The sequence below is a fragment of the Corvus cornix genome, chromosome 1, assembly GCF_000738735.6.
Source record: "Corvus cornix cornix isolate S_Up_H32 chromosome 1, ASM73873v5, whole genome shotgun sequence".
In the NCBI taxonomy this organism is placed as follows: Eukaryota; Metazoa; Chordata; class Aves; order Passeriformes; family Corvidae; genus Corvus; species Corvus cornix.
The window spans coordinates 98800751-98825334 of NC_046332.1; the positions used below are offsets into that span (position 1 = coordinate 98800751).

Consider the following 24584-nt stretch of genomic DNA (forward strand, 5'->3'; position numbering starts at 1 on the left):
CCATCTTCTACCATCTTTAATTTCTCTCAGTTCCAATGACTGTCTTGTGGACAGCAGGTTAAATTGAAGAATGTGCACCAGATGATATCAGATTATTGCAAGGTAGTATATTACAGTTTACTCTTAAACAATGCACAATAACCCATCATAAATTTCCCTTAAAGGGAAACTTCAATGTAAGGCAAGTATTTTCATACAGAGCATCACATAGAAAAGAATCTTTGTTATGGCAGTGGGTTAAGAGGATTAAAAATTTTATCACAGATGATCAATAAAATCACAGCATCCAAATGATACTTAGCTGGATGGCTTTTTTGGCTGACTCAGATACTTTTATGTTCTCCAAACTCAGCTACCTTTGTTTAATGGGATGGAAGTCATTCATCTCAAACTTAATCATCCCATACTTGTCAGCCATGGTATCTAATCTCTGTAAAAGACTAACAGTGACTATCTTTTGCCGTGTTCCTTGATACATTTGTAAGTTTTCAACTATGAATTGTGAAAGCTCAGCATTGTTGTTTGAATTGCAGTCCCTTATCTGCAAAAGCCTTTCATTCAGTCAGTAAATTATTTCTTTCTGGTGAAATTAGCATCAAATACATCATTTGCTGTTGCAATCACCATTATTTTATGGTTTGTTGATTATCTGGCCATGTGATAACTCTATCTTGCTGTGGCCAAGTTATTTCAATTATCATTAACAAACTTTACAAGACTAAGATACATTGGCAGAAATGGTGAGCAGATACCTAGATTGACTATTGTTTCTGCATTATGTAAAGCTGTGGGAGGTTTGTGTCTGGAAAATCATGAACACATGAGAAGAATACTGGCAGGAGTCTGTAATTTCCTTCGGAGAGAGCAGGCCTGAGCCTGAGGCTGGTCAGGAGGAATCAAGCCAGAGACAAACTGAGTATTCAGCCTTCAAGCCTTGCAATGAATAGGAAGAGGCTTCTTGGAGCTTAATATATATTTAGCATGGAATTCTTTCTTATTCTGAGCCTCCATCTTCAAATATCAAAAGTCTTGCACTACAGTATAAATAGTTCATTTAGCTCTCACACCTTAAGATCCACTGGTTGTGAAGAATGACTCCAGACTGACTGGCACATTTTAGACTTTTCACTCTGAAGGTACAGGTAAACCTGTGGGGTGTGAAGAGCCATTTCTGCAGAGCTGAGCACCCCAGTACAAGATGAGTGACCTCCAAGAAAAGCCTCTATCCCTGTGCTCTATGGGCCAGTTTACAAGCTTTTAGCATAGATCTTTAGTTTGGGAAGTTATCATGTAAGTAATTACTTGTGAGAGAGTATTTTTAGCAAGAGGCAAAACAGGAGGGAAAATGTCTAGTTTTCAAAGATGTTCTTGAAAATGGAAGCATGTACTTGCTTCTCAAAATAGGCATTTATTTATATTATAGTAAAAATACATCTGCCACTCCTGGGAAAACAAAATATTCTTACCGTGCTTTTCCAAGTGCTGGCAGCAACTATCTACAAGCCGGGGAACCTGCCTGTAAATAGGGTTCAGGCTTAGTTTCTTATCTCTTGCCTTTTCTTTCTTGCTCTGGGCTTCTGCTGGCAAAGAGAGCTGGAGAGCCTCCAACAATCTTGACTGATTGTCATCAAGGTCTGTAATAGAGTCCACAGACATCGCACCCTGTGAAATACACACACACAAATAATCAGTAGGGCTGCAGAAATCTCAGCATCACAGGACATCCAACAAAGACTTTTGCCTACCTGCATTTTATACAAACTAATATAAAAATACAATTTGCTACAACATTTTTATAAATTAATGAAGTTATAATACCAGTGCAATGGATGGAAAAATCACAATGGTACCAATGTTATTCTTATCACATTACAAGGAATTAAAATATTGAAAAAACTAAAAGCTTTCCACTCGCTTACTCCATCTTTTTACTGTTGAAAGCCTGCACATACTGCAGGGCAAGGATGAATCATGGTCTCTGAGTGCACCTCAGCAGTACCCTATCCATGTGCCTGGAGATATACAGATATTTTTAAATCTTACTGACTACTTCTTCTGTAGCTTGGACCATTGTATCAGTGAAACTTAGGCAAAATGATTTACAACCATACACCATATACAGTTAACAGTTAATATCAGAAATACATACAGCTATGGAGTTTGAAATAACCCCACATTATCACAGAATAAAGATACACCTGAGAAGTTGAGGGGTAATATTTTTAAAATATTTCTACTTCACTTATATTAATATTTTAAAATCATTAAAATTCCAATGAAAGCTTTGAAAGCCAGGTTTGGATTACAGCAAGGTGCAGAAGTTCAAGCAGTCTGTAAAATATAATGCAGCACAAGCAGCAGGAGGTTTATGGCATGTTTCAGTGTTCACACTTGAAAAACAGGACTTTTTTTTCAAACCACAAGATTATTGTCACTTCAAAATTATAATTTCTCTCAATTGTTCTTGAACTTATGAGGTGAAAACATACTAGGGGACATGTAGGCTTACAAATAATAATAAAACAGAAAGAAAAACTTCAGGTTTTATTCCTATTAAAAATATCTGTTGTAAACAATTTTTTTTCTTTCTTTCTCAAACAAAGAATAAATTTTACCATAAAATGTACTGTACAGGTATGCAGCATGTCATCATAAGAAATAATAAAGAAAATGTAAATTCCTACTCAAAACTTTGCTGATGACTATAGTCTGTTAAAAGCACACTGTTCTGCTAACAGGTAATTTATAGACTGCTAGTCAGAGCTCTATATCTATTAAATGAGAACTGTTCAATTGCCTTCAAGGGAATTTCAAGCTCCAGAAGTATTTTGTTCCATCAACCTAGCCAACTGAACTTCATGAAGATTTCCAGCTCATAGGCAAAACTCACAAAAAGTCCACCGAGATTTCAAATTCATTGATAAATTTCTAGTTCATAATATCTTTTAAAAAAAACCCATTTAACTTACCAGCTATAGTTCTGTTTCTTGTAACTCATGATAGACGTATAAATGAAATACAGTGAAGTTTTTTAGATTTTTGGTTTTTACCCACATTACTGTAAATAATTACTAGATCCTTCAGAATGCAACTTTTGACCTTTATTTCTGATGTCTCTCTGCTTGATTCCCTTTGCCATTTCCTGCCAACAGGAAACAAAACAAACAAACAAAGAAACCCTCCAAACCAAACAAGAACCTCTGGCTATGATCCATGAGTGTAAAATTCCAACTGAATGGTTTTTTGATTTTGTTTTATTTAAGAGTTTGGCATTCCAAACATCAAATGAATCGATTGACACTGAAAATCCTAACACCATCCTCACCACTGCAGCCCCTGTGTGACAGGTGCCCTCCTTTATACCCTGCCTTTACTGGTCCTTTCCTGTCTGCAAAGCATCCTCACCTCATGAATCATTATCAGAGTCACTTAAGTCGGATTCAGATCCCTAAAATAGATGCAAATACAGTCAGTTCGACGTTGTCCTTGGGCATTTTATCAAAGTTGTGGATTAACTGGCACACTGAGCTGGCTTTAGGAAGAGTGACCTTGAGTTCAGTGACTGAAGTCACTGCTTGGCAATACCAAGTCCAGGCCAGCTCTGATTCTACAAAGTGCACAGGAAAGCATTACCAACATACTCCACCGCTCCAGCTGATCAAACTCAGCCAGACCTATTAGTCTGGGCTCAGACAGACCTACCTGACTGCTGAGGAACAGTGGAGAAGAGACAAACAGTGCAATGGTGCTCAAGAGATAAAAGGTAAGTGCAGGCTTCCTGACCATCCCCTAAATAAGCTCAGGGGAGAGGAGTAAGCATACTGATAAACAGAATTATGAAGACAGACAACATATGGGAAATGAGTTGATATTAATGTTAAATAATTGACAATTCATAAAGTTCATTAGCTAAGTTAACTCCCTAGAGAAAATGCCAGCTCCCTCATGTCACACTGCCCAGCTTAGTCTACTCTTTCTTCTCTGTAGGTGAACCGTGTCCTACTGCATCCTCATGGCTATGGACTAAAGGCTCCAATTCAGTACTCTGAAAGCTGCAATGCCAGTATTGACAAAAAAAACCCCAAACCTAAAACCAACCGTGCAAAAAACTGAAACAAGCAAAATCCTCCCTCAGCTTCTAGGAACTTGGTCCTGATGGAGCTCTATGGATGTACCAAAGGATCCATGATCCTTCTGCTTGCTCACTGGTCAAATGCAGAAATCTTATCACACTTCATGAAAAGAACAGCATGGACACATGAGTTATCTTTCCCTCCTATGAAAAAAGGTTCTGAAGCCCATGAGTGCATACAGTGAATTTTTATTTTTTGTCACTGACTGCCAAATTCTGAAAGTTCATGAGTTTCCCATCACACTTAGTCAAGTTACTTTGCACTTTTGTGTAAACACAAATGCCTGTTTACATGGTTTGCACAGACCAACAGATGTGCATTAATGCATATACAAGACTGCAAACATCATGTTTTCAGCTATTTGCAGACAGAATATAGACACTTCAGCTGGCAGCTAGAGAAACAAAGAGCCCCATGACCCACTTTCTGCCTTCTCTCAACTTGCAATTTACTCCAGACCTACCCCTCTTAAACCCTGGTTTGAAGAGCCCAACAGAGAATTTCTATGAAGCAGGTTTTATCCTAAGTATGAAAGGTGAGATTCCTAAGAAAATCTTTTATTTTCCAGAGTCTGTTCTTGTAGCTCAATTCTTGCTCAGATTTCTTAAAAGTGGTTTTATTCAAAGTCTTTTATTATGCAAATTTTTGTCCCTCCACTGCAAATGAAACCAAAAAGCAGTTAAGTCTAGAACCTCCATTCCATGGTAACAATAGAAAAAAAAAATTACTACTATTACTAACTGTAGAACTGGAAAGTTCAGAGCATAAAATTTACTTACAAGGAACAGAATTATGCTAAAAAACGGTCAATTTTACATGTAGCTTAATATTCAACCTAAAACCACCACACTGTGTTCTGCTGTCACAGGCATCTTCATAGCCTGCAGGCAAAAACATCCTTCAAAGACCCTGGTACAAATCTAGTCTGACAACTCCTTACTTACCAGAGGATGTGATGAGGGTTAGACCATAAGGATTTTTATTAATATTAGGAAAGGGATTAATAGTTAGATTTATTATCAATTTAGAGCTAGATTAAGATGAGTATACCTATAAATATCAAACACCTAAGTTTAGTCTTCCCCTGCTGAAAAAATTAGGTTGAAGACAGATGGAATTTGTTAAATCTAAAAGACTTCGACAGAAGAAGGTCGATAAAGGGAGCAAACAGGAAAACTTCTAGATAATCTCTCTGCCTCTTTGCGATCTGTAACAGACCTGCAGAGCTTGTATGATCTTTTCCGACCAGCATCAGCAAAAGAAGACTCCCACTACAGTTAAGAGTTTCCTGATGTTGATGAGGCTGACTTCCACCTGAAAAAACCTCACTATTCAAACATAACAAAAAAATATTCCACAGTCCACACACAGAGGTTTTTCCTGGTCCAGCTCTGGACCTACTGTCACACAGCCCATTGTGATGTGTCTACTTACACGTCTCCTTGCTCGTGGCGCTGGCTCAGGTGTGTTAGGAGAAGTGGATTCATTCGGTGTTTCTGAGGTTGAGCTGAGAGATGAGTTACTGCTTGAAAGTTCTTTGTTCTGTCTTTTAGTTCCAAATGGCAACAGAAAGGCCACGAAATCTGAAACATCTTTTTGCTCTTCTCTCTGAGAGTCTTGCTTGAGCTTGTAGGCCCGGTCATTAGCAATCACTTGAGACAAAGGCATTCCAAAAGCCTGGGGAATAAATTCTGCAACAACAAGAAGAAAATGCTAATATTTACCAAACATCTGAATGCTTATTTAGTACAAAAAGAATTAACTGTTAAGTTGTTAAGAAATCTGAAGTCCCTTTAAATTCCAATGAAGTATTGGACTGAATAATAACAACAGTGCCAGGTAATTGTAGCCCATGGTATCTGAATCCTGTTTCAAGTCACATCATGCAAGATATACTGCACAGAATCTTGGAAAATCATTTGAAATCAGATCTAACTAAGATGTTAACTTCCACCAAAAGTAACTGAAGTTGGGCACTTCTGGTTACACACAGATGGTGCAGAGGGGCATCAGAAGCTCTGGTAACCATCCTGAGACTGGGGAGCCTCGCTGGACTGTGCCAGAGCTCTCTCTCTAATGTTTCAGATCCCTTCACCAGGCTCCTTTCTCATAAATTCTGTAGGGCACCAGAGTCAAGGGGTACTGGCACATGCACAGGTTTCACTACAGTTCAGAGGAGTATGAATCTACTTGTGCAGAGACCTTCGAAGTACATTCACTATTCAGACTAAGCCATCAAGGATATGGTTTTAAATTTATACAAGAACTATACTCTTTTAAATACTGGTAAGATTAAACCTGTTTAATAGTGGCATATCAGTATAAACAATACAATAACTTTGCAAATACTTTGTAACAATAAAAAAACCAGGGACACATGGAAACACAAGAGAACATGTTTGTCGCAATTAACAAAAAGAACATAATCCCATCCCGCATCAATATAATTGTAATGTACAAAACCAGCATATGCCACAGGTCTCAAAGTAAAATGCTTAAGTATTTTACAAAATAGGAAGATGTTTTACAGTGAATCAGTCAGCAACTAACAATCAAATTCTCATTTATTTTCAAATCAGACTTATCTGAGATTAGCAGAAGCAAAGCCAGTAAGACAGATTTCCAACTAGAGCTGGTTTGTCCTCAAAAGAAATGAAAAAGTAACTACTGATGTTATTCACCCTGGTGAAAATGAGTGCAACTTCTACTAGGTTCCAGCTTCAGACCTGCTCATATCAGGAATAAATAAAACACCAGAGATTAAAATCAAATTTTTAAGCATCAAAAGAGGAATTATAAAAAAAAGGAAGCACAAAGAAAAATTCTTATATTCTATACTTCTCTTTTGCCACAATTGTGCTAATAATTAAAGGCCAAAATTCCTTCTGGAATTTTAAGTCTAACTAGGTCTTTGATGACACTTCCAAATTGTATCACTGAAAAGAAGAGGGTATTTTAAGAATCTTGAATAAGGACACTACTAGTCTATCACAACTAAAGAAACAAGAGTCTGTTGTTCTGATTTGGTAGAAACATTCCTGCTCTTTAGAAGCATGAAATGTTAAGACACAAATTAACTTTGGTGGCCAGACAAAAACTAAATCAGGAAGCAGAGCCTCATATATCAAGCAACTCTGGAGGTGACCTATGAGTAGAATGACATCTAAAACCATCTGCATTTAATTTAGGACAAGAAAGATCATCACACAGATATCAAGCAATGCAGGGATTGCCAGTTCCAGGAGTTCAGTTAGACCTTTCCCTCCTATACTCAAGCAGCATGTGTATACAAAATTATGACAGTATTAATATTAAATTTTTTGATTGTTCTGAATTATCTTACTAATGAACATTTAAGATGACAAATTTGAAATGCACATATGCAAGAGGTGTCCCCTTCTGGTTGTCTTAACTGGGTGCTTTGTTGTACTCCCAGCACCCCTTTTTTTATTTGTCCTTCTACAACATTTCCTGAGAAAAGCCACTGAGACAAATTAAATCCTGAAAACAGTGTATTTCTCTGGTTTGGCTCAGAGCTGCTTATGCTTTAGATTGGGAGAGGGCAGGAGTACTGGGCTCATGTGATGCCCAACAGCATGTTGATGCCATTAATCCTACATCAACTGGGGCAAGATCAGCAGGAGACAAGATCTGAGCACTGCTTCATTAAAAGAATTTTTTATTAAAATGACCCTTTTCCTGACTTCAATATGTAAAGGCTGGTATTTTGAGGTAGGCGTTGGCCCTCCTTGGAAACTCTCAGGTGTGGGATTCCAGGTTTTTAACTGCTCTTACTCAGTGTGGGCCAGAGAAAGGACAATAAGCCTCTACTCCAGGTTGCTCTGATGTAGGCCTTCTCAGAGGACCTCATGAACCACTTCCTTGATTTCACAATGCCTGGCAGAGATGTGGAACTGGATGAAAACCAACTGGCTGAATTTCAGACTAAATACAGATGGTAGTGGTGCTGGCTGGCAGTGGTAATTACATTAAAGAGTTGGCAAACCCAGAAACTTTTTGCTCATTTGTTGAAATTGAGAAAATCAGTTCCCCCTCTGCAGACTGCTGACAGCCTCAAGTTCCCACCAAAATGTGTGTGTGTGCTTGCACCATGGGCTGTGGTGGCAGGGAGCATGTTCTATCCACCACTCTTCAGGAACATTCAATCCCAAAAACTTCCTTGTTGAACAAGTAATTAGAGTGAATGTTAGCACTTCTGACATTTCAGATTCATTAAAAAAGAAAAGCTGTACTCATGTGAAGTAATTAGCAACCCCACGGATGGGAGAGGCAGGGCACTAACTCAGACACAAGATGTGTGGGTTTGAGGCTCTGGTCTCACAATGCAGGTAAAAGGACCAACTGCCTCTTTATAGCTGTAGGCTGGGGATCCCCACTATTGGAGAGGTTTTATTTGTATGAGGAAATATACCTTAAAGCAGTGGCTCAAACCTTGGTCTGTTGTATACATACTGAGTGCCAAAGCTACCAAGTTAGTTATTCTCTCTAAACTCAACAAAAAATTGACCATTCAATGAAGAGACTGGGCAGTTAAAAAAGATGTTTTGCAGAAAGCATCATGTAAAAATGTGAAACAACCTGGCAGATTGGGCAATCAGCTTGGAAACGTAGACTTGTATCCTTAGCTAGCAGCACTTTTAATACACTCCAGTTTTCAATGTTTACTGGCAAAGGAGAGAATTTAATATTTTGGAGAAGTGCATAATTTCTCTTACCAGAAAGCCAATCTTGCAGTTGAGGCCAGTTTCTTAACAAAATTTTGATTGAAACTGATAAGTTCCTAAGAAATCTTTCTTTGGTGGTAAATCACCATTTCTAATAAAAAGCAGCATGTCACAGAAAAATTCCCAGCCAGATCAAATGAGACTTTCAGTGATCCGAAATCCTCCTTTTTGCTAATCAAATGATAATATTCAGGATGTTGACCCACGTGGTTATAGCTTACTTCAGCTCATGTCACCCTGTCCAAATAAAGTTTAAAAGACTTCTCTGAAGTTTCAGCTGGTGAAAACTGCTTTTCATCCCACAAAACGTAAGAGTCTATTAGGAACCAGTGAGGTCTATATTCTAGACTCTATTGAGTCTTTCAATACTAATAAAGTGAATATTAACTATGGTTAGTCTCCTTAGCATTTGGAGTTTTTTCTTAAGTACATTGTAAATGCTGGTTTTGGGCTGCTAAAATCCTGTGACCAAGATTTACTAAGGTGTTTGTCCCACCTCTATTTAAATGACAGGAATAGAGATCAGGGAATAACATGCTCTTAAAGGGGTATTTAAAGGGGGTCTTTAAGTCAATCTCCCCAGCTAGCCAGATAGGGTAACTGTTTTGCTAACTGAAATCAGTTATTTCAGATCTGAAGGGACAGTGATGGAAGCAGAAAACAAGGAAAACAGAAACCTCATAACATAATGGAAACTGCAAAACTCCTTCCATCTCAAGGTTCTCCAAAACCTGCAGTGACTCCATGAGATTCGAGATAAGACAATGTTCTCAGCATCAGTTCTGTGGCTGAAAATCACTTCAACTACTCAGAGCTCACTGACCTTCAAGGAGTGAGATAAGGCCCTCCTGATCACTTATGCTTTTTTCTGGGAGTATGTCTGGGGTTTTTTTACAAAAAATTAAGAGATTATTTGGTACTTTACTTGATTTTAATATAAAATATGATACAGTGTTGCTTAAAAAACCCTTTCTTTATGCCTAGAGAGCATGATTCAAAGATTTTTACAGAAGCATGGTAGGGCACTGAAAAGGCTTGAAAAAAAGCCAATTTCTGATAAACCACAATAAAACAAACTTCATTTATTCAGCTCTCTCCTTACGCTGTGCCAAGGCACATGGATACCACGATAGGCTGAGTTACTGAGAACAAAGGCAAACATTAAAAAATACATCTTAATTTACTGAGCATGAATGGTAAGTAAACACAAAAGAGACTTTCAAAAATTTTGAACTAAAGAAAAATCAAGCATCTACTGCTGGAGTTGCATAATCCAGAGTTACCAGGAAGGCCTTTTATCAGGAAGTCCCGCACACACTGCAGCTCTGCTAAGGCCCCACAGATGAACCTGCCAGTTATTTACATTCCACACAGAAACATCAGCAAAAGGGATGATTCTTAGTTACTCAAACAATCACATAACAAGTGATTATTATTTCTGAGCAGGTCTCTCCATTCACCTGTAAGGTTTACTGAAACCAAGGCAAAACAAAGTTGGTTTACTGATAAAGTATTCTAGGACAAGTAATTTCTGGGAGGCATCTCTCTCAGGAATGCCTGTGTGTACATTAAAAGTAGGCCTGCTTATGCAGACACCCAGATCACAGGCACGGGACGGACAAAAGACTCCGCTTCTGCTGCCGTCAGAATTAGCACTGAATTCATAAGGGAACAGGATCCAGCCGCCAGCATGCACAGCATCCTGAGAATGTCTTATTCCAAGCAGCATGGACATGTCACTGCTCCTCCAGCCTGAGTACTGTCTGTCAGCAGCCAAAGCCAATGTTTAGAGACGTATGTAGACAGCAGGATCGAGGGTCATGATGGCCATTAATAACAAGCAGGCTGGGTAAAGCAAAAACCCTTGAATGATAGAAGCTGAAAATATTGCTTAAATATCTGGGTGGAGTGCTGTTCTCCTGTTTAGTCTGTTTGCATCCAGCAAGTTTTGCTATATCCTGCTTTGGTGAATCACTGAGAGATGTAAAAACAATTGAAAAAACACTTCTTTTACAATTTCTCCCCTTTTAATGAGATGTTGACAGATATCAAAAGGGACAAAATAAAGATATGAAACTCATTTAAAGTGCATTCAATTCTACTGTAGTGTCTTTATTTGCCTTCAGAAGCCTGACAGGTTGCTGAAACTAACTTAACAGACAGGTTGACTGATCCATCTAAATAAAATGTGAAGTTTAGACAGCAAAACTCCACAGATTGGACTGAGTCCTAAAATACAAGTTATTAAATCTCCAAACAGTCCTAGCAAAAATGAGTAGTTCCATTTGGTTGTGCCTTTTAAGTATAGACATCTGGTGGGGTGGTGGGGGGAAGAACAGTCTTTGGCACAAACTGGAGGGAGGTGACACCTCTCCAGAGAGAGCAACCCCAGAAACCTGCACCCTGGGGCAGTTCAGTGCACATTGGTGCTAAAGGAGAGGGTTTGCCAGGCAAGAGCTGCAGTGAGGCCTCCATCGTGCATCCCTGGTGACCAGCATGGTGGCCCTTTCTTTCCACCTCTGTGGCTTCCTGTGCCAGCTACATCCCTGTTATCTTTGATTGCGGCCCACACACACGATCACATGGTGCTGCATGATTGTCAGAATTAACCTCCAGCAGTCTGTCTTTACAAAAGGGGATTTCAGGTGGCACATACTCTGGGCAGGACCTAACAACGTGGTCCCCTCAGCTGTTACCTGTCTGGGTATGTGGGGGCTCCCAGGCTGGGATAGAGAAAACTCAAAATGTTTGGAATTAATGACACTTCCAACTGCAACTGTGTTTACAAAAGTGATGCTGAAGGGATGGAAATGAAGTCTGCATTAAGGCAGCTGCATCTCCTCTGTATGAAGTGTCTGGAAATCAGCTTCCCTGATTCCCCTCCGACGTCCTGTGGCCTGGTCTTGTTGTTTTCTTCTCCTCACAACAGTGCAGCTGGACTAGTTACTAAAAAAACCCACCACAAACTCCCCAAAATAAACAGAAGGAAGGCGTTCCTTTCAGGCATGAGGACTGGGGACCTGCCCGGGTGGGTAAGCGTGTGCTCCCAGCCTTTGTTTAGCACACCCACGTTCACAGTGAGGAGTGTTTGTCTTGGACCGGCTGGCCAGAAATGGGAGATACTCTCTTTACAGAACAAGCTTGCTGTGAAAGGCATGTGGAGGGAGGTTAACTCTTCCTTCAGGTGACATAGAGGCCACTGTACAGGGAACGTGGTGGGGCTCAATTCTGATGTGAGCATAGCAGGCTCATCTTTATGGAGACCAGCAGCACAAGGCCTTATATTTTTCTTTCCAGAGCCAACTCATCAGCTGAAAGCTGGGCAAATACTGTCCCCCCTAACTCCTGAGGCTGGAGGAGATGCTGGTGCTGCTGCTTCCCACAGGAAAACCGCCACCTTTCAACCACTGTGATGGTCTCCATGGCACAAACCAGAAATCCTGGTTGTTCATTCCCTCTTCTGTCATGCACTAAGACTCTGCTCAGCAACTACCTGAGAAACAGATGCTCTTTAACAACTTAGAGGGGCAGAAAAAAAGTACACCAGAACCAACCATTGCCAGAAAACCTGACAAGTAAGATGCCATATGCTGCCATTTGGGATATTTTTGCCTAATTGCTGTTGGCAATAAGTAAGAGCAAATATGCCTTTCTTTTCACTCTGCTAACACAACCTGTTCAGAACCTGACTCCTTCCAATTTCCTGGACCCTTATTGATCAGCCCAAGTTTTTCCTAAAGGAAGGAGAGAAATACAGATTCTACTCTTTGAGAAGTGATGGGGTATTTTCTTCTCAGAGGGTGCTCCTATAATATTTTATAAGTGGAGAGCACATGTAAAACGTCTCTGTAACTCAGAACAAGACAGTGAGAGGTGGAAGAAAAAGGATAAAAGCAGAGGGGTATATGTTTGAAACGTGAATTTCAAATAACAATAAGAAAAAAGGAATTAAAATTAAGAGAATCAGCATAGTGATTTCTAAAAATGCTTGGTATAGTTAACCAGATAGTATGAGCAAGGCTGAAAACCAGGAAGTAGATAAATTTAAACAATGATGAATAAGTACAAAGTGCTGACCTTCACCGTGGAAACTAGTGAGCCCTAAAAGGCAAAATGTACTCAGAAAACCCTTCAGAATAAAAATCAAGTATATCCCCAAACCTACTAACTGAATGAAGCATAAATGCTACCATGCAAGGTAGACACCCAAGAAAATCCCTGAACAGAAGTGTAATAGCAGAAACTAATATTATCTGGAACTGCTCAACCAGTGCAGCTGTGTAATTACTGGAAACAGAGGTCAGCTGAAATAAAACATGGCTGTAAGGAAATACAGAAAAATGCAAGGCAATGTAAGAAAATTATTGTTTGAAAGATCTTTGGCAACAGAGAATTTAGCGGAATAAAGACCAACTTTGGGTTAAGGATTTGTATCTATCACCAAAAGGACACACTTGCTTCTCAAGGCACTGCACCAAAGAGCATTGGTGGAGCTCTGAAAGTGCAATTGCAAAGATCCATCAAGTTTGGGTGACACAGCAAAATTCTGTCTTTGGTGAATTATCAAAGCGATTTATCATTGTTAAAATCTGCTACAGCAAAGAAAAATGTGGGGAAAAAGCCCCAAAATGTATTTTAACTCTCAAAAGAGCTTCTAAAGAGAAACTTTCAACAGAGACTACCAAAGTCATGCTACCCATAAGGGAGGAAAGATAAAAGCTCTCAGTACATCAAATATTTGTGAGACACAGATCATTTAAAAAAAAAAAAGCAGGATGTGGTTATCCTTTTCTGATGCAGAAGAGTACTCCACAAGCCCTATTAAGATCAATATCTGGCAAATGCACTGAAAGGAGGGCAGGTTTTACACAGAACGAAGTTACTTTGCACTTCTAACTGTACAAACATCAGAAAAAACCATAGTAACAATCACTAATTACAGTGTAGCCAAATGTAATGCATTAATAGGACAGTACAAAAAAGATTTTCCCCCAAAAGAGGCTATAAAATCATTATGACTCCTGCATGTGGGCTCAAGTCATATTTCAAGTAATTCTTGTTACAAATGAAAACGTTGATATTTGCAATACAACACAGGAAGCCACTAGATATATCAAACCAATGTGTCAGGGGATAGTCAGTTTTAGAAAGATTAATACAAATATTTACCATAACCAATGTTAAATCAAGAAAATAATAATCACATATTTAAAATCATCAAATAAAAAATTAAAAGAAAAATATTTTTTTCTTAACAACTATCTAAAGTAACTTTGAAATGGGGATGTTAATTTTTTCAGTGGAATTTCAAAGTTCCCTTCTTCTGCTAAACTAGACTAAAAGTAAGCACATCAGAGTAACCAGGTCACATCTCCTGTCACAATTTCCTGCATTTGTGTGCATGTTTGTGAAACTGGGATATCAATACAGAGTTTTACTACCGTTTTTAGAGAAATTCTTTTCCAGAAGTGAACATAAAATTAGATGCACAATTACCTACATGCAATTTCACAGACACTTTTCAGTGTCTCAGTATTTAGACTTGGTTCAAATGGCTCTGAATTACAGGTCAACTTCAGGTCTTGGATTAGGACCCAGCCCATAAAGCTGATTAGTTTCCAAACAAAAGAGTACAACCATATCTGTAAATCCATGTCACATGGAGGTTATTAAAATCCAACTGATCAGTAGTACTGAAGCATTCATATATTTTAAACAATGTCTATTTTCCTAAGGTTAAAGAAAGAAAAGCAAACCAACTGACTCGCTTGGGCAGTGCGGGGTTTATGTGCTTTGTAAACTGAAAGATGAGAGAGCAAATGCAGGTGAAGAACTGGATCATGTTGCCAGACCACACTTGCACTGGATGGTGAAATTGGGGAGAAAGAACAATGGAGAAAAGATGCAGTCCTTTAAGTCTTCCTTTTTTTCTCAGGGAAAAAAAAAAAACAACCAAAAAACCAAACCTTTCAGTGGAAGAGATCTGAGTTACACTAAAGTCAAACAGAAAAGATAAAACATTTTTCAGCTTGCAAATAAATACCTAGACAGTTTATCAGCTCAACAACATTCTCCTACTTTAAAAAGTATGTTTCAGACTAAAGAAATCTCATATGCAAAACTAAGACCCGACCACTGAATATGTACTCATTTTACCTTTGTCTCTGTTCTTCTCCTTTCCTAAAGAGTCCAGTTTCTTTCTTAATGACTTCTTCCTCTTTTGTCCATCTGCGAGAGGCAAAAAAAAAAAGAAAACAAAAAAAGGAAGTAAGTGAAGAGAAGTAACACTGAACAAACTGCTGCACAAGCTGTAGGAACATGGAGTGAGATGGTCACAGCACTGGGGATCAGGGAGGGTGTGAGGCACATTTCACAAAGACTAGGGACCATCACAGTCCTCTGGCCCAAAGGAGGGTGCCTTTGTTCGCCCAAACACTGAGGCTGTACTGGGGAACACAAATGTATCCCCTGCATGCTGCTGGGAACATCTACATGTGTGGTCACTGAAGAGTTAACAATGGAGGTTTTTTGCTGGGTGCTCTTGACAGCAAAGCACCATAAACCTACAAGGTACTGGGTAGCCTTCATCCATGGTCACAAGACTGTGATTCAGGCGTGGAACTAAAGGTAGTATTTGGAAAGGGAGGATTACTAACAGCCAGGATAAAGTTCTGCATACCAGTCATATATCACCGTATCCACGGGTGATAGCTGACCACCTTCATGACCCATCTGATCTGAACTCATATGGGGAGCTGGCAGCTGGGTACAGCAAGTCCAGATTGGTTCAGATGGATTAGAGTCTCAGAGGAACGATTGTTCTGACAATCGATATATTGTCCAAGTTTCCACTAAGGTATTAAGGACCGAAGATTCTAAGCAATATCAGAGGCAGGTTGGTTCTTGAAACGATTATATCAAAATGATTTTATCATTATTTCCTTCAGCAGCATCTTTTATAATTAAAAGTGAACAAACCAGCATTTTATTTATTAGGTCTCAACAAATACCAGGGATTAAGTCAAGGGCCTGCGTTAACTTGTACCTTTTGAATTTTCCAAGTTTCACAGCAATATAAAGGGTCTGCCACAGAAACTGATATGCTAGACACTGCTCTAGATGAAGCTTAATGAACATGTACCTTTTCCTTACTGATTTTGTAATATGGCAAAAACTCAAAAATGAGCACACTGTATCCATTTCACTTTTAGGGCAAGAGGGTCACCAAATAATCTGTCTCAACACCTTTTTCTAGTTTTGTAAGTCAGTGTCTTAAGTGGTCTTTTATAGGAAGGAACATACCCCAGAGGAGTGAAGTGGATCTTTGTTGATGAACTCTCATCTTTGCAATTAGGGGTCATGAGAGAATACAAGCTGTTTCTCCATACTTTTCCCACAAATCCTACTAAAAATCAAGTCCAGAACATCACCTGATAGACTGCTCAACAAATTCTGACTTTTTTATAGCCAATTAATATCCTTTTAATTTAAAAGTAACATTTCATTTTACTTTTTGTAATGGTGGTTGGACCGACTCCACTCGCACTCTGCAGTTATTTCCAGGATACCACAGAATCATGGAATGGAAGGGAGGGTTGGAAGGCAGTTCTAGTCCCTTCCTAGGAGATCATCTAGTCCAACCACTCCCCCCAAGTGCAGGGTCACCTGCAGCAGGTGACACAGGAATCTGACCAGGTAAGTTTAGAACATCTCCAGAGAGGGAGACTCCACGACCTCCCTGGGGAGCCTGTTCCAGTGCTCTGCCACACTCAATATAAAGAAGTTCTGCATTGTGTTGAAGTGAAAATTCTTGTGTTTTCCTTTATGGCCATTACTCCTTGTCCTGTTGCTGGGCACTGCTGAAAAGAGTCTGGCACCATCCTCTTGGCACCCAACTTTGAGATATTTATATGGACTGATGAGATCCCCCTCTCAGGCGTCTCAAGCCTAAAGAGACCCAGCTCCCTTAGTCTCTCCTCATAAGAGAGATGCTCCAGACCCCTCATCATCTTTGTAGGCATTTCCTGGACCCTCTCCAGTAGCTGATTGTCTCTCTTGCGCCGAGGAGCCCACAATTGGACACAGCACTCTGGATGTGGCCTCACTGAGGGCAAGAATATGGGCAGGATCACCTCCCTTGATCTGCTGGCAAAGATCTCCCTATGCACCCCAGGCTACCAGCAGCCCTGCCGGATGGAAGGGTTCCCAGCACTCACTGAACTAGGATCTTCGGTTCCTGTCTCGAGGTAGAATTGCCATGCGTTGGTTATGTTAATTGCCCTTTGCCCACACCTGCTCCAGTGAGAATTCATCTCTCTGAAATAAGGCTGACTATCGAGAAGGTATTCTGGATGAGAGTTCAGCAATATAATGGTGGTAATTCATTACCTGACATGGTCTATGATTAGATTTTCCTTTTTTCTTAGCCACGTGACAAGGTTATAACTCAAAGTCATATTTTGATTGACTAAAAGATCAGACTTTTCACACCTTCTGACATTTCCTGTTGCTAAGATTGAGTTTATAAAAGAAATTCTTTCACCTCTCGGCAATATGAATAGTTGGTAGCCTGCTTATATACACCTGACAGTACAGCTTGTTTTTATAAGGTTCCCAGCTACCATTGTGTTCTGGCTTTATACATATAAAATAATTTTCAAATTATTTTCCATGTTATAAATTCAAATTACTGCTTCAGAGAAGCTTTTTGATGGATGACTAACACTTCTTTGGAGTCACAGAGCCTTACTCTCCAAAAACCCATTTATTGATATTCTGACATCCCACTGAAGTCTACTGAGACATAAAAAAATGAGAGAAAGAATCAAAATTTAATGTAAAATGCAGTGTTTTTCTATGATCATTTACATTTACAGTTTACCTCACAGCAAGAAAAAAGGAGTTGTGTATGAAAACAAGGCTGAGAGGAATCTCAGTGAAAAGCTAAAGCTCAGAAGATCTGCCAAGAGGTCTCAGGTCAGTTCAAGTTCTCCTCCTCCCCAGCAAGAGACATGATAAATTGCAGTCTATACACTGTACATATAAACACGTTTTGAAATTACTGTTGATTCAGGGTACATCAGGCATGAACGTTGCTGAAATATTCATAATGTATTTAAAGACTTATGCAACTCCAGCAGTTTTACATATTAAATGAACCCAATTCACAATTATAATGCTTAGTACTTACTAGCTGCAGTGTGGCTTTGAGAACATAATTAATATCCAAAATATTCTTGAGAAAGTGGCAAAGCATTATTATCCATGCTTAATACCTACTGTATGTTTTTAAATTAATTAGCAAATATTATGCAAAATAGTATTGTAAAGCTATTAGCTATATTGCAAAGCGCTATTAGGTATGGATGGACTACTATTTTTAATTTCCACTTTGGAAATGTTCAAACCACATAGTGATAAAAGCTGTTGGGCTGTTATCCAGTCTTTTGTATATATAATTGTCAATTTATGTCTTCTTACTGTAGATTAACAATACACTCCTCCTTCAACAGATTCCACTCAAGAACATCAGCAAGACTAGAGAAACACTCAAATGACAACGGTCAAAGCAAAGGAAGCTGCATTTTTTTTCCTTTGCCAGTCCACTCTGTTTTTCCTGAAGGGCACCTGTCCAGGCAGCTGTGCAGATCAGTTTGTTTTTCAGAAATGGACTTGACCTGTTCAGTACTTACTAATTTATATGTTTGCTGCATTTTTCACTGCAATGCTACATCACTCCCTGGGCTTCTATGTATTAAGACTAGCACAATAAATATTTAAAAGACCAAGAGTCTAGAATCAAACTCCTGAGTGCACATTCAATTGCTACGTGACCTGTTTTTCCAAAGTGGTGAGCACTTCCAGGTTCAGTTAATGCCAAAAAGACTTTTCTATTTCAAAAATCTCTTCAGGACTCTGTCAGTGAACCACACAGCCTACAGAATACAAGATTATTTGTATTGATCTACTGACTTTTGACAGGCATTGAGCAATCTGACTTCTGAGATTATCAAAACTTAAATATTTTGTGTTAAAGTTGAAATTCACCTGAAGTGTCCTCACTAACACTACTTCTTTAGCATTTACACTATCAAATCTCAGATTTTCTACAGACCATTTCACGGTCTAAATTTCCAAATGAGACCATGGTTCTACAATCTAGGTAATAAGTAATTTTCACACTGAGGATATATAAACTTCAGCTTTAACAGTTTAAAAAATGAAAAGAAAGAAAGAGAACTTTGTAAATTTTTAAACTTATTGTTCTGTTGCTTTGCACGAGACCACCTACCAACACCTTATATGACTGAAAGAGAGGGAGTGCAGGCTGAATCCGGTTGCTGTTTACTTCCAGTACTTCTTTAGTCAATTTATATTTATGGAAATCAACAAGTCTATTTGGTAGGTAGAAGTGTTGCTCAGCATAAGCTAAAGCATCACAAATTAGGTATAGGTAATTAGCTCAAAATTACACAGTGGCACACAAAGTTAACATTCAGGAACTCTTGGCCAGCAGTTTCAGATTGTGTCACTGAATTGTCAATATCCTGTGAAATCCTAATCCAATATATTTTTCAATAATTAATATAATATGCAGTAAAAAAGTACAACAGCATCCAAGCTTTGTACATAATTCTGGGACACGATTACAGTATTACGGTTCAGAAAAAACACCCTGTCAAATACATTTGAAGTGAACCTGTAACAAAATCAGGATTCTTCAGCACTTTCCTTATACCTGGGCTGGTGGATTATCTAAAAGAATGGATGTTCCTTTTATGTTACTTATATGCAAGGACACCTTTTATTAATCAAAAACATAATTAATAAATTCACACAAATCCTTCAAACTAATTTAACTCAGTGGGCTTTTGACAGAAGAGATGATGTGATGCTGACAGTGCTGTAGAACAAAGAGAACTTCCCTCCCCATCTATTAGCAACTTCCTTTGCTTAAGAGAAATGAGTTTCTTGTCCATTTACGGAAGAATATTTGTCATGTTCTACAATTCAGGGTTATTTTCACACAGTATAAAAAGAGGAGCTACCTCAGCAATTATTATCAGACCCATAGCTCAGTTATCAGAACGGATAAAAAGGTTGATATTGTGAGATTTGTAAACTACTTCTTCACAGTAATTCTAATTCTATTCATGGCCATTTTTCTTAATAACCACTAGTAATTGGATCTAACAGCATTTAAAGAAAAAAAACCAGAATATACCTTCTAAAATTGCAATCAGTTCTGTCTTGAAAATTACTACCAATGGAACTGAAAAGCACCACGTTTGACCTATCTTGAGCACTCATTGGTTCACTTCACTCATCGAGAGCAACGCATTTCCCCAGTGCCAGCCTCCCACAGCCAGCCTGCGTGCTAAATGTCAAGCTGCAGTCTCTCTGGCCTGTGCAATACTGCAAGTAATTGAGAGTGTCAATCAGAAAACACTGCTAAATTCTGTTGACAGAGCACAATAAAGACAAGACTGCACTTCATTCACTGACAGTTGCACAGTGTTTGTGGTTGCAGCTACTTCTTCGGGTCACTATACAAAGCAAATTTATTTCTGAATATGCACTTGGGGCTGCTCTGCTGAAGAAGAGGGTGCTGGTTTTACTTAGCCATTTCTGTGACTGTAAATGTCCATCTTGAAACATTTATTTATAAAAACATGTTGAAATGCCCTGTCCCCATGCAGTAACTTCCAGAGCACTGCCAGCTGCAACAATGATGGAAGACAAAAAAAGTCAACCAGAGAAACAGGAGCCACAGATTTTGGCACATAACGCAATATGAAAAGGGGAAGCCTAAGCCTTCAGGTATTTCTTATCACTCTCACCCTTTGCCTCAGCCATTCACACACAAGATCTCCACTGGTGATGCAGATAACTGTATTTATTCAGAAGCCTTGGACTATTGTCCCATTTTTCCTTATGGCCCATTTGCTCGCTTTATTTCACTTTGACTCAAATCAGCATTTCTTTGTGCTTGTTAGCCAGCAGCTGATAGAAGAAAAGCCATATTCATTCATGAGTATCCCTCAGCTGCAGTCATGACCTTCCAGGTGGCAGCTGGCTCATAGAGGTTCACCTCAGCCCACAGCGCCAGATTCAGGCTGCTCGCCAAAGGCACCACACACACATCAGAGGCAGCTTTCCTCTTACACGCTGCTTCCTCTGACACAGCAAACAAGCTTCGGCATTCCCCTCTCTGAGAAGTTCCTGATGAATATGCTTATGGCAGAAGAAACAGCATGAAAAGGGCAGAGCTGAAGTTCTTCAAGAGAGGGGATGTCCCTCCCCTTGGGCTGTGCACGGGGGGTCTGGGCCGGAGCACTGCAGCCCTCCAGGCAGGAGCACCTGACCCAAACCCTTCTCAGGGCAACGGCGAGAAACCAGGAGAGCTGTGGGGAAAGGTGATTGCACAGGAAACAATATTCTCAGCAACACACAGTGCATACAATACAACCACTTGAAAAAACCCACAACCACAAGATAAAAGTGTACTTTTAATTCACCTCTTGCACACCCCAGCAGTCTTCAGTAACTTGCTAGTGCATCTTCTTCAGACCTAGGCTTCAGTCCCTCTGGACTAAGGCTCTACTAATTGTTAAAATGAAACACAGAGGAATTACAAAGTCCAGTTGTGCAGGTTTAAGTGATTCAGCTGCTGGAAATTTAGAAGCTGCATTATACACAATTTCTTTACTGCTGAACAGTAAGAATTTGGTCATACTGTTAGACAAATTAAATTATTTATTTAGGAAGTATTCATACGTTTCCGTGGAACCTGCCTAGAAGGCAAAACTGCTGGAAATCTTTCCTACTTCAAAAGAAAGCTGCATCCCTACAGGAACGATAGTTTTATTAATCAAATAACATTTTACAATACCTCCACTTTACCACCTCCTGTGGTTCTGATACAAATTTAAAAAAACCCAACAATCAACCCTACATTATTTTCTTGATACACATCTGTTCATACTGCACTGCTATTCTGAAGACAAAGGTGATAAATCAATTTATACTAGCTGAGCATATTATAGTAGACAGCCCTGTGTTTTAGGAAAACAAATTTGAGAAGTGTAGTTCCAAACTAGACTCAAATCTAGAAAAATGCACTATTTCTATTGAAACCTATTTGCAAGGTCTATTTCTGTCAGAAGGAGCCATGACCAACTTGTTGAACTAAAAATGTTGTTAGAAAACACAGACTGTAACTGAAGTGGGATAGGTATGACCTTTTCTTCACAATGAAAAAACCCAAACAAACAAAAAAACCCCAAACAAACAAAAACACAAGACCACCAACATGACAACAACTTACTTTGGTCACCGCTTTAATTCAGATAGCAAATGCTACTCAGCTCCTGTGGCTAGAGGAATCATAAGAAAACATGACATTTCCACTTCATTTTCCTATTCGTTCCCAAGTGTGTTTAAGGATTTAATTAGTCTCCAAGTATATACATTGTAAAGAAATAACTACTTTTGTATTTTCAAATACGTCCTTTCATGATTCTCTGTCATGAAGAGACTGGTGAGCAAATGCAGGGGCAACATATTCTAAGGGTGAGAACCAAACCTATATCCTATATGGGATTTGGGCTCTGGAGCAAGGTCAGGGCTCCTGAAGCCACAGCCAGAGGGAGGGGGATGTCAGAGCCCACCCATGCAATGGGAAGAGCTGGGAAGGAGCAGCTTCTCAGGCCTGCCCAGGCCACTGCACTCCTGCTGTGCAGGAAGCTGCAGGTCTTACAGATGAACACAGCACAGCTGCACCAAAAGAAACATTTCAGTAAGTACAAAGTGGATGCCTGCCTTGTTTGTGCAAGCCATGTATAAATATCCTTAAAATAACAGAATTTTTATTAGTTGCAGAATTTTTTGAACCACCACACCAAAAGCAAGAACAAAGTTTCCTATCTTCCCTTTTAATTTGATTTTTTTGTTTAATGTATTCTTTAAACTTTTTGCATTTGGGACTATTGACTAGAAATTATTGTGTTGGAAAAGTCAGGAAAAAAACCCTCTTGAGTTACTTTGCCATTACTGTAATGAAAACATATATAGTTTTACATCATGTAAGTATTTTTTAACTAATAATAAATACATTTAAAATGGCTGGATTACATGAGCTCTGAGGAACAAAATATTCAGTGAGTTTTAGAACCCGAACACTAAATTATAATTGTTTGGGAGCTCATTTGTCAAATCTTTTGCCATACCTAAGGAAAAAACTCATTTTGACATGAAAATAAACAGTTACTCAAATATTTTTCTATGCCAGAATGAGGAAAATGGCTGCTGCTGCCATACATAGAAGGGATGATGGAAATAACTCAAAATACCCATGCACAGCTACCTGGCAGCCTTTAGAGGATTACAAAGGAAAGGCCAAGTACCCTTGTACGCGGCTGTCAGTGGAGAGCAGCAAAAAGCAGGCAAATTCCTGGAAAGGGAGAACAGATGCAGGATGCCAGGTCTGACTTCCCTGTGCATAGACAAACTCAGATTTTCAGCTCATACACAGCTCTGCTCGCTGCAGCACCTACATTAGCACAGGGTTTCGTGTGTCATAAGAAATCCCAAGTCACAGTAACCTAATAAAATGATATTAAAAACCGCACCTCCCACCCCCCCAAAAAAAACCTGCAAAAAAAGACAGAGAGAGTGTCCAGGTCATTTGATGGAGCACATGCCTTGTGTCAATAGTGGAAGTAAAAAATGTGTCTAGGCATACTGAAATTAGAGGGAACCACTCCTTCTAGGCTTCAGGGCGTATTTGCTATATTGACACTGACGACAGGATTCATGAAACAGCAATGTCAAGTAGCAGGTGCAAGACAAAATATAGACACTACTTTTTCACATTACAGCAGTATCTACAGTGTGACAGGAGTTTCCCTAATCTCCAAAGATAAGCAAATTCCTGACTTAAATAGACTGTGATACATCAGGGACCTTGCTGCTGCCCTTCTAAGTGGAAGACACTCAGAAATCACAATGATGGGCAGAGGTTTAAAAGCTTTCAGAAAGACTGAGCAACACTCCCTTCTTGGAGTGCTTTCATAACTCAGGAAAACTGTCAGCACTAGAACTGGTCAAAAAAACCAGGTCAAAAACTATCTACACTAACAAATGAAAACAATTACAGTCAATGGAAGTATTTTAGTTGTATTGAAAAAAAATTAAAAACACCAAATGAAAACCAAACAGGAGCCTTGACGCTATAGTTTGAGACAGAAAAATACAAATAAGAGCTCTAAAACGCCTTCATTTCACTGGGGGGGGGGGGGGGAGGGGGGGGGGGCGGCGTGGGGGAGATGAGAAATTGACTGTCTCCTAGCCTCAACTACCTAAATAAAAAGTAATTTTATAATGTGGAGGGGAGAGAGTAGTTTGGTGCTGTTGCTAGTCAAAATGACTCTTGATTTGATAAGGAGAGTTACCTTTAATCCCTACAGTACAGGGTGGGCCAGGGGCAGAACAGATAAAATCGCCAGCATATAACTGGTATGGGATTTACTGCTATCAGTGTAGTGAATTGGCAGGTGAAGAAGCAACCAAGTTTCTTTACATCTCACTCAGACCTTTCCCCACCACATTGCTGTTAGTGTAAGCATGAGTTGAGCTCTTCAAATGAAGAGGAAATTCCTCTAACCCTCTGGAATTCAGGAGACCAGCCAGTGGTCACAGAGTTGGT

General features: G+C 39.3%; 1 protein-coding gene across 5 annotated transcripts in view; it reads right to left on the bottom strand.

The window, feature by feature from the left end:
- Positions 1–24584, bottom strand: part of ARHGAP6 (Rho GTPase activating protein 6) — a 314794-nt gene that overhangs the window by 25739 nt on the left and 264471 nt on the right. For all 5 annotated transcript variants that reach the window (XM_039550379.1, XM_039550360.1, XM_019282999.3 and 2 more), the window contains exons 3-5: positions 15035–15106; positions 5568–5824; positions 1467–1662 (exon numbers count right to left, since the gene is read on the bottom strand). In XM_039550379.1, the coding sequence (XP_039406313.1) occupies positions 1467–1662; positions 5568–5824; positions 15035–15106 (525 nt within the window). The remainder of the gene's footprint in view (positions 1–1466; positions 1663–5567; positions 5825–15034; positions 15107–24584) is intronic.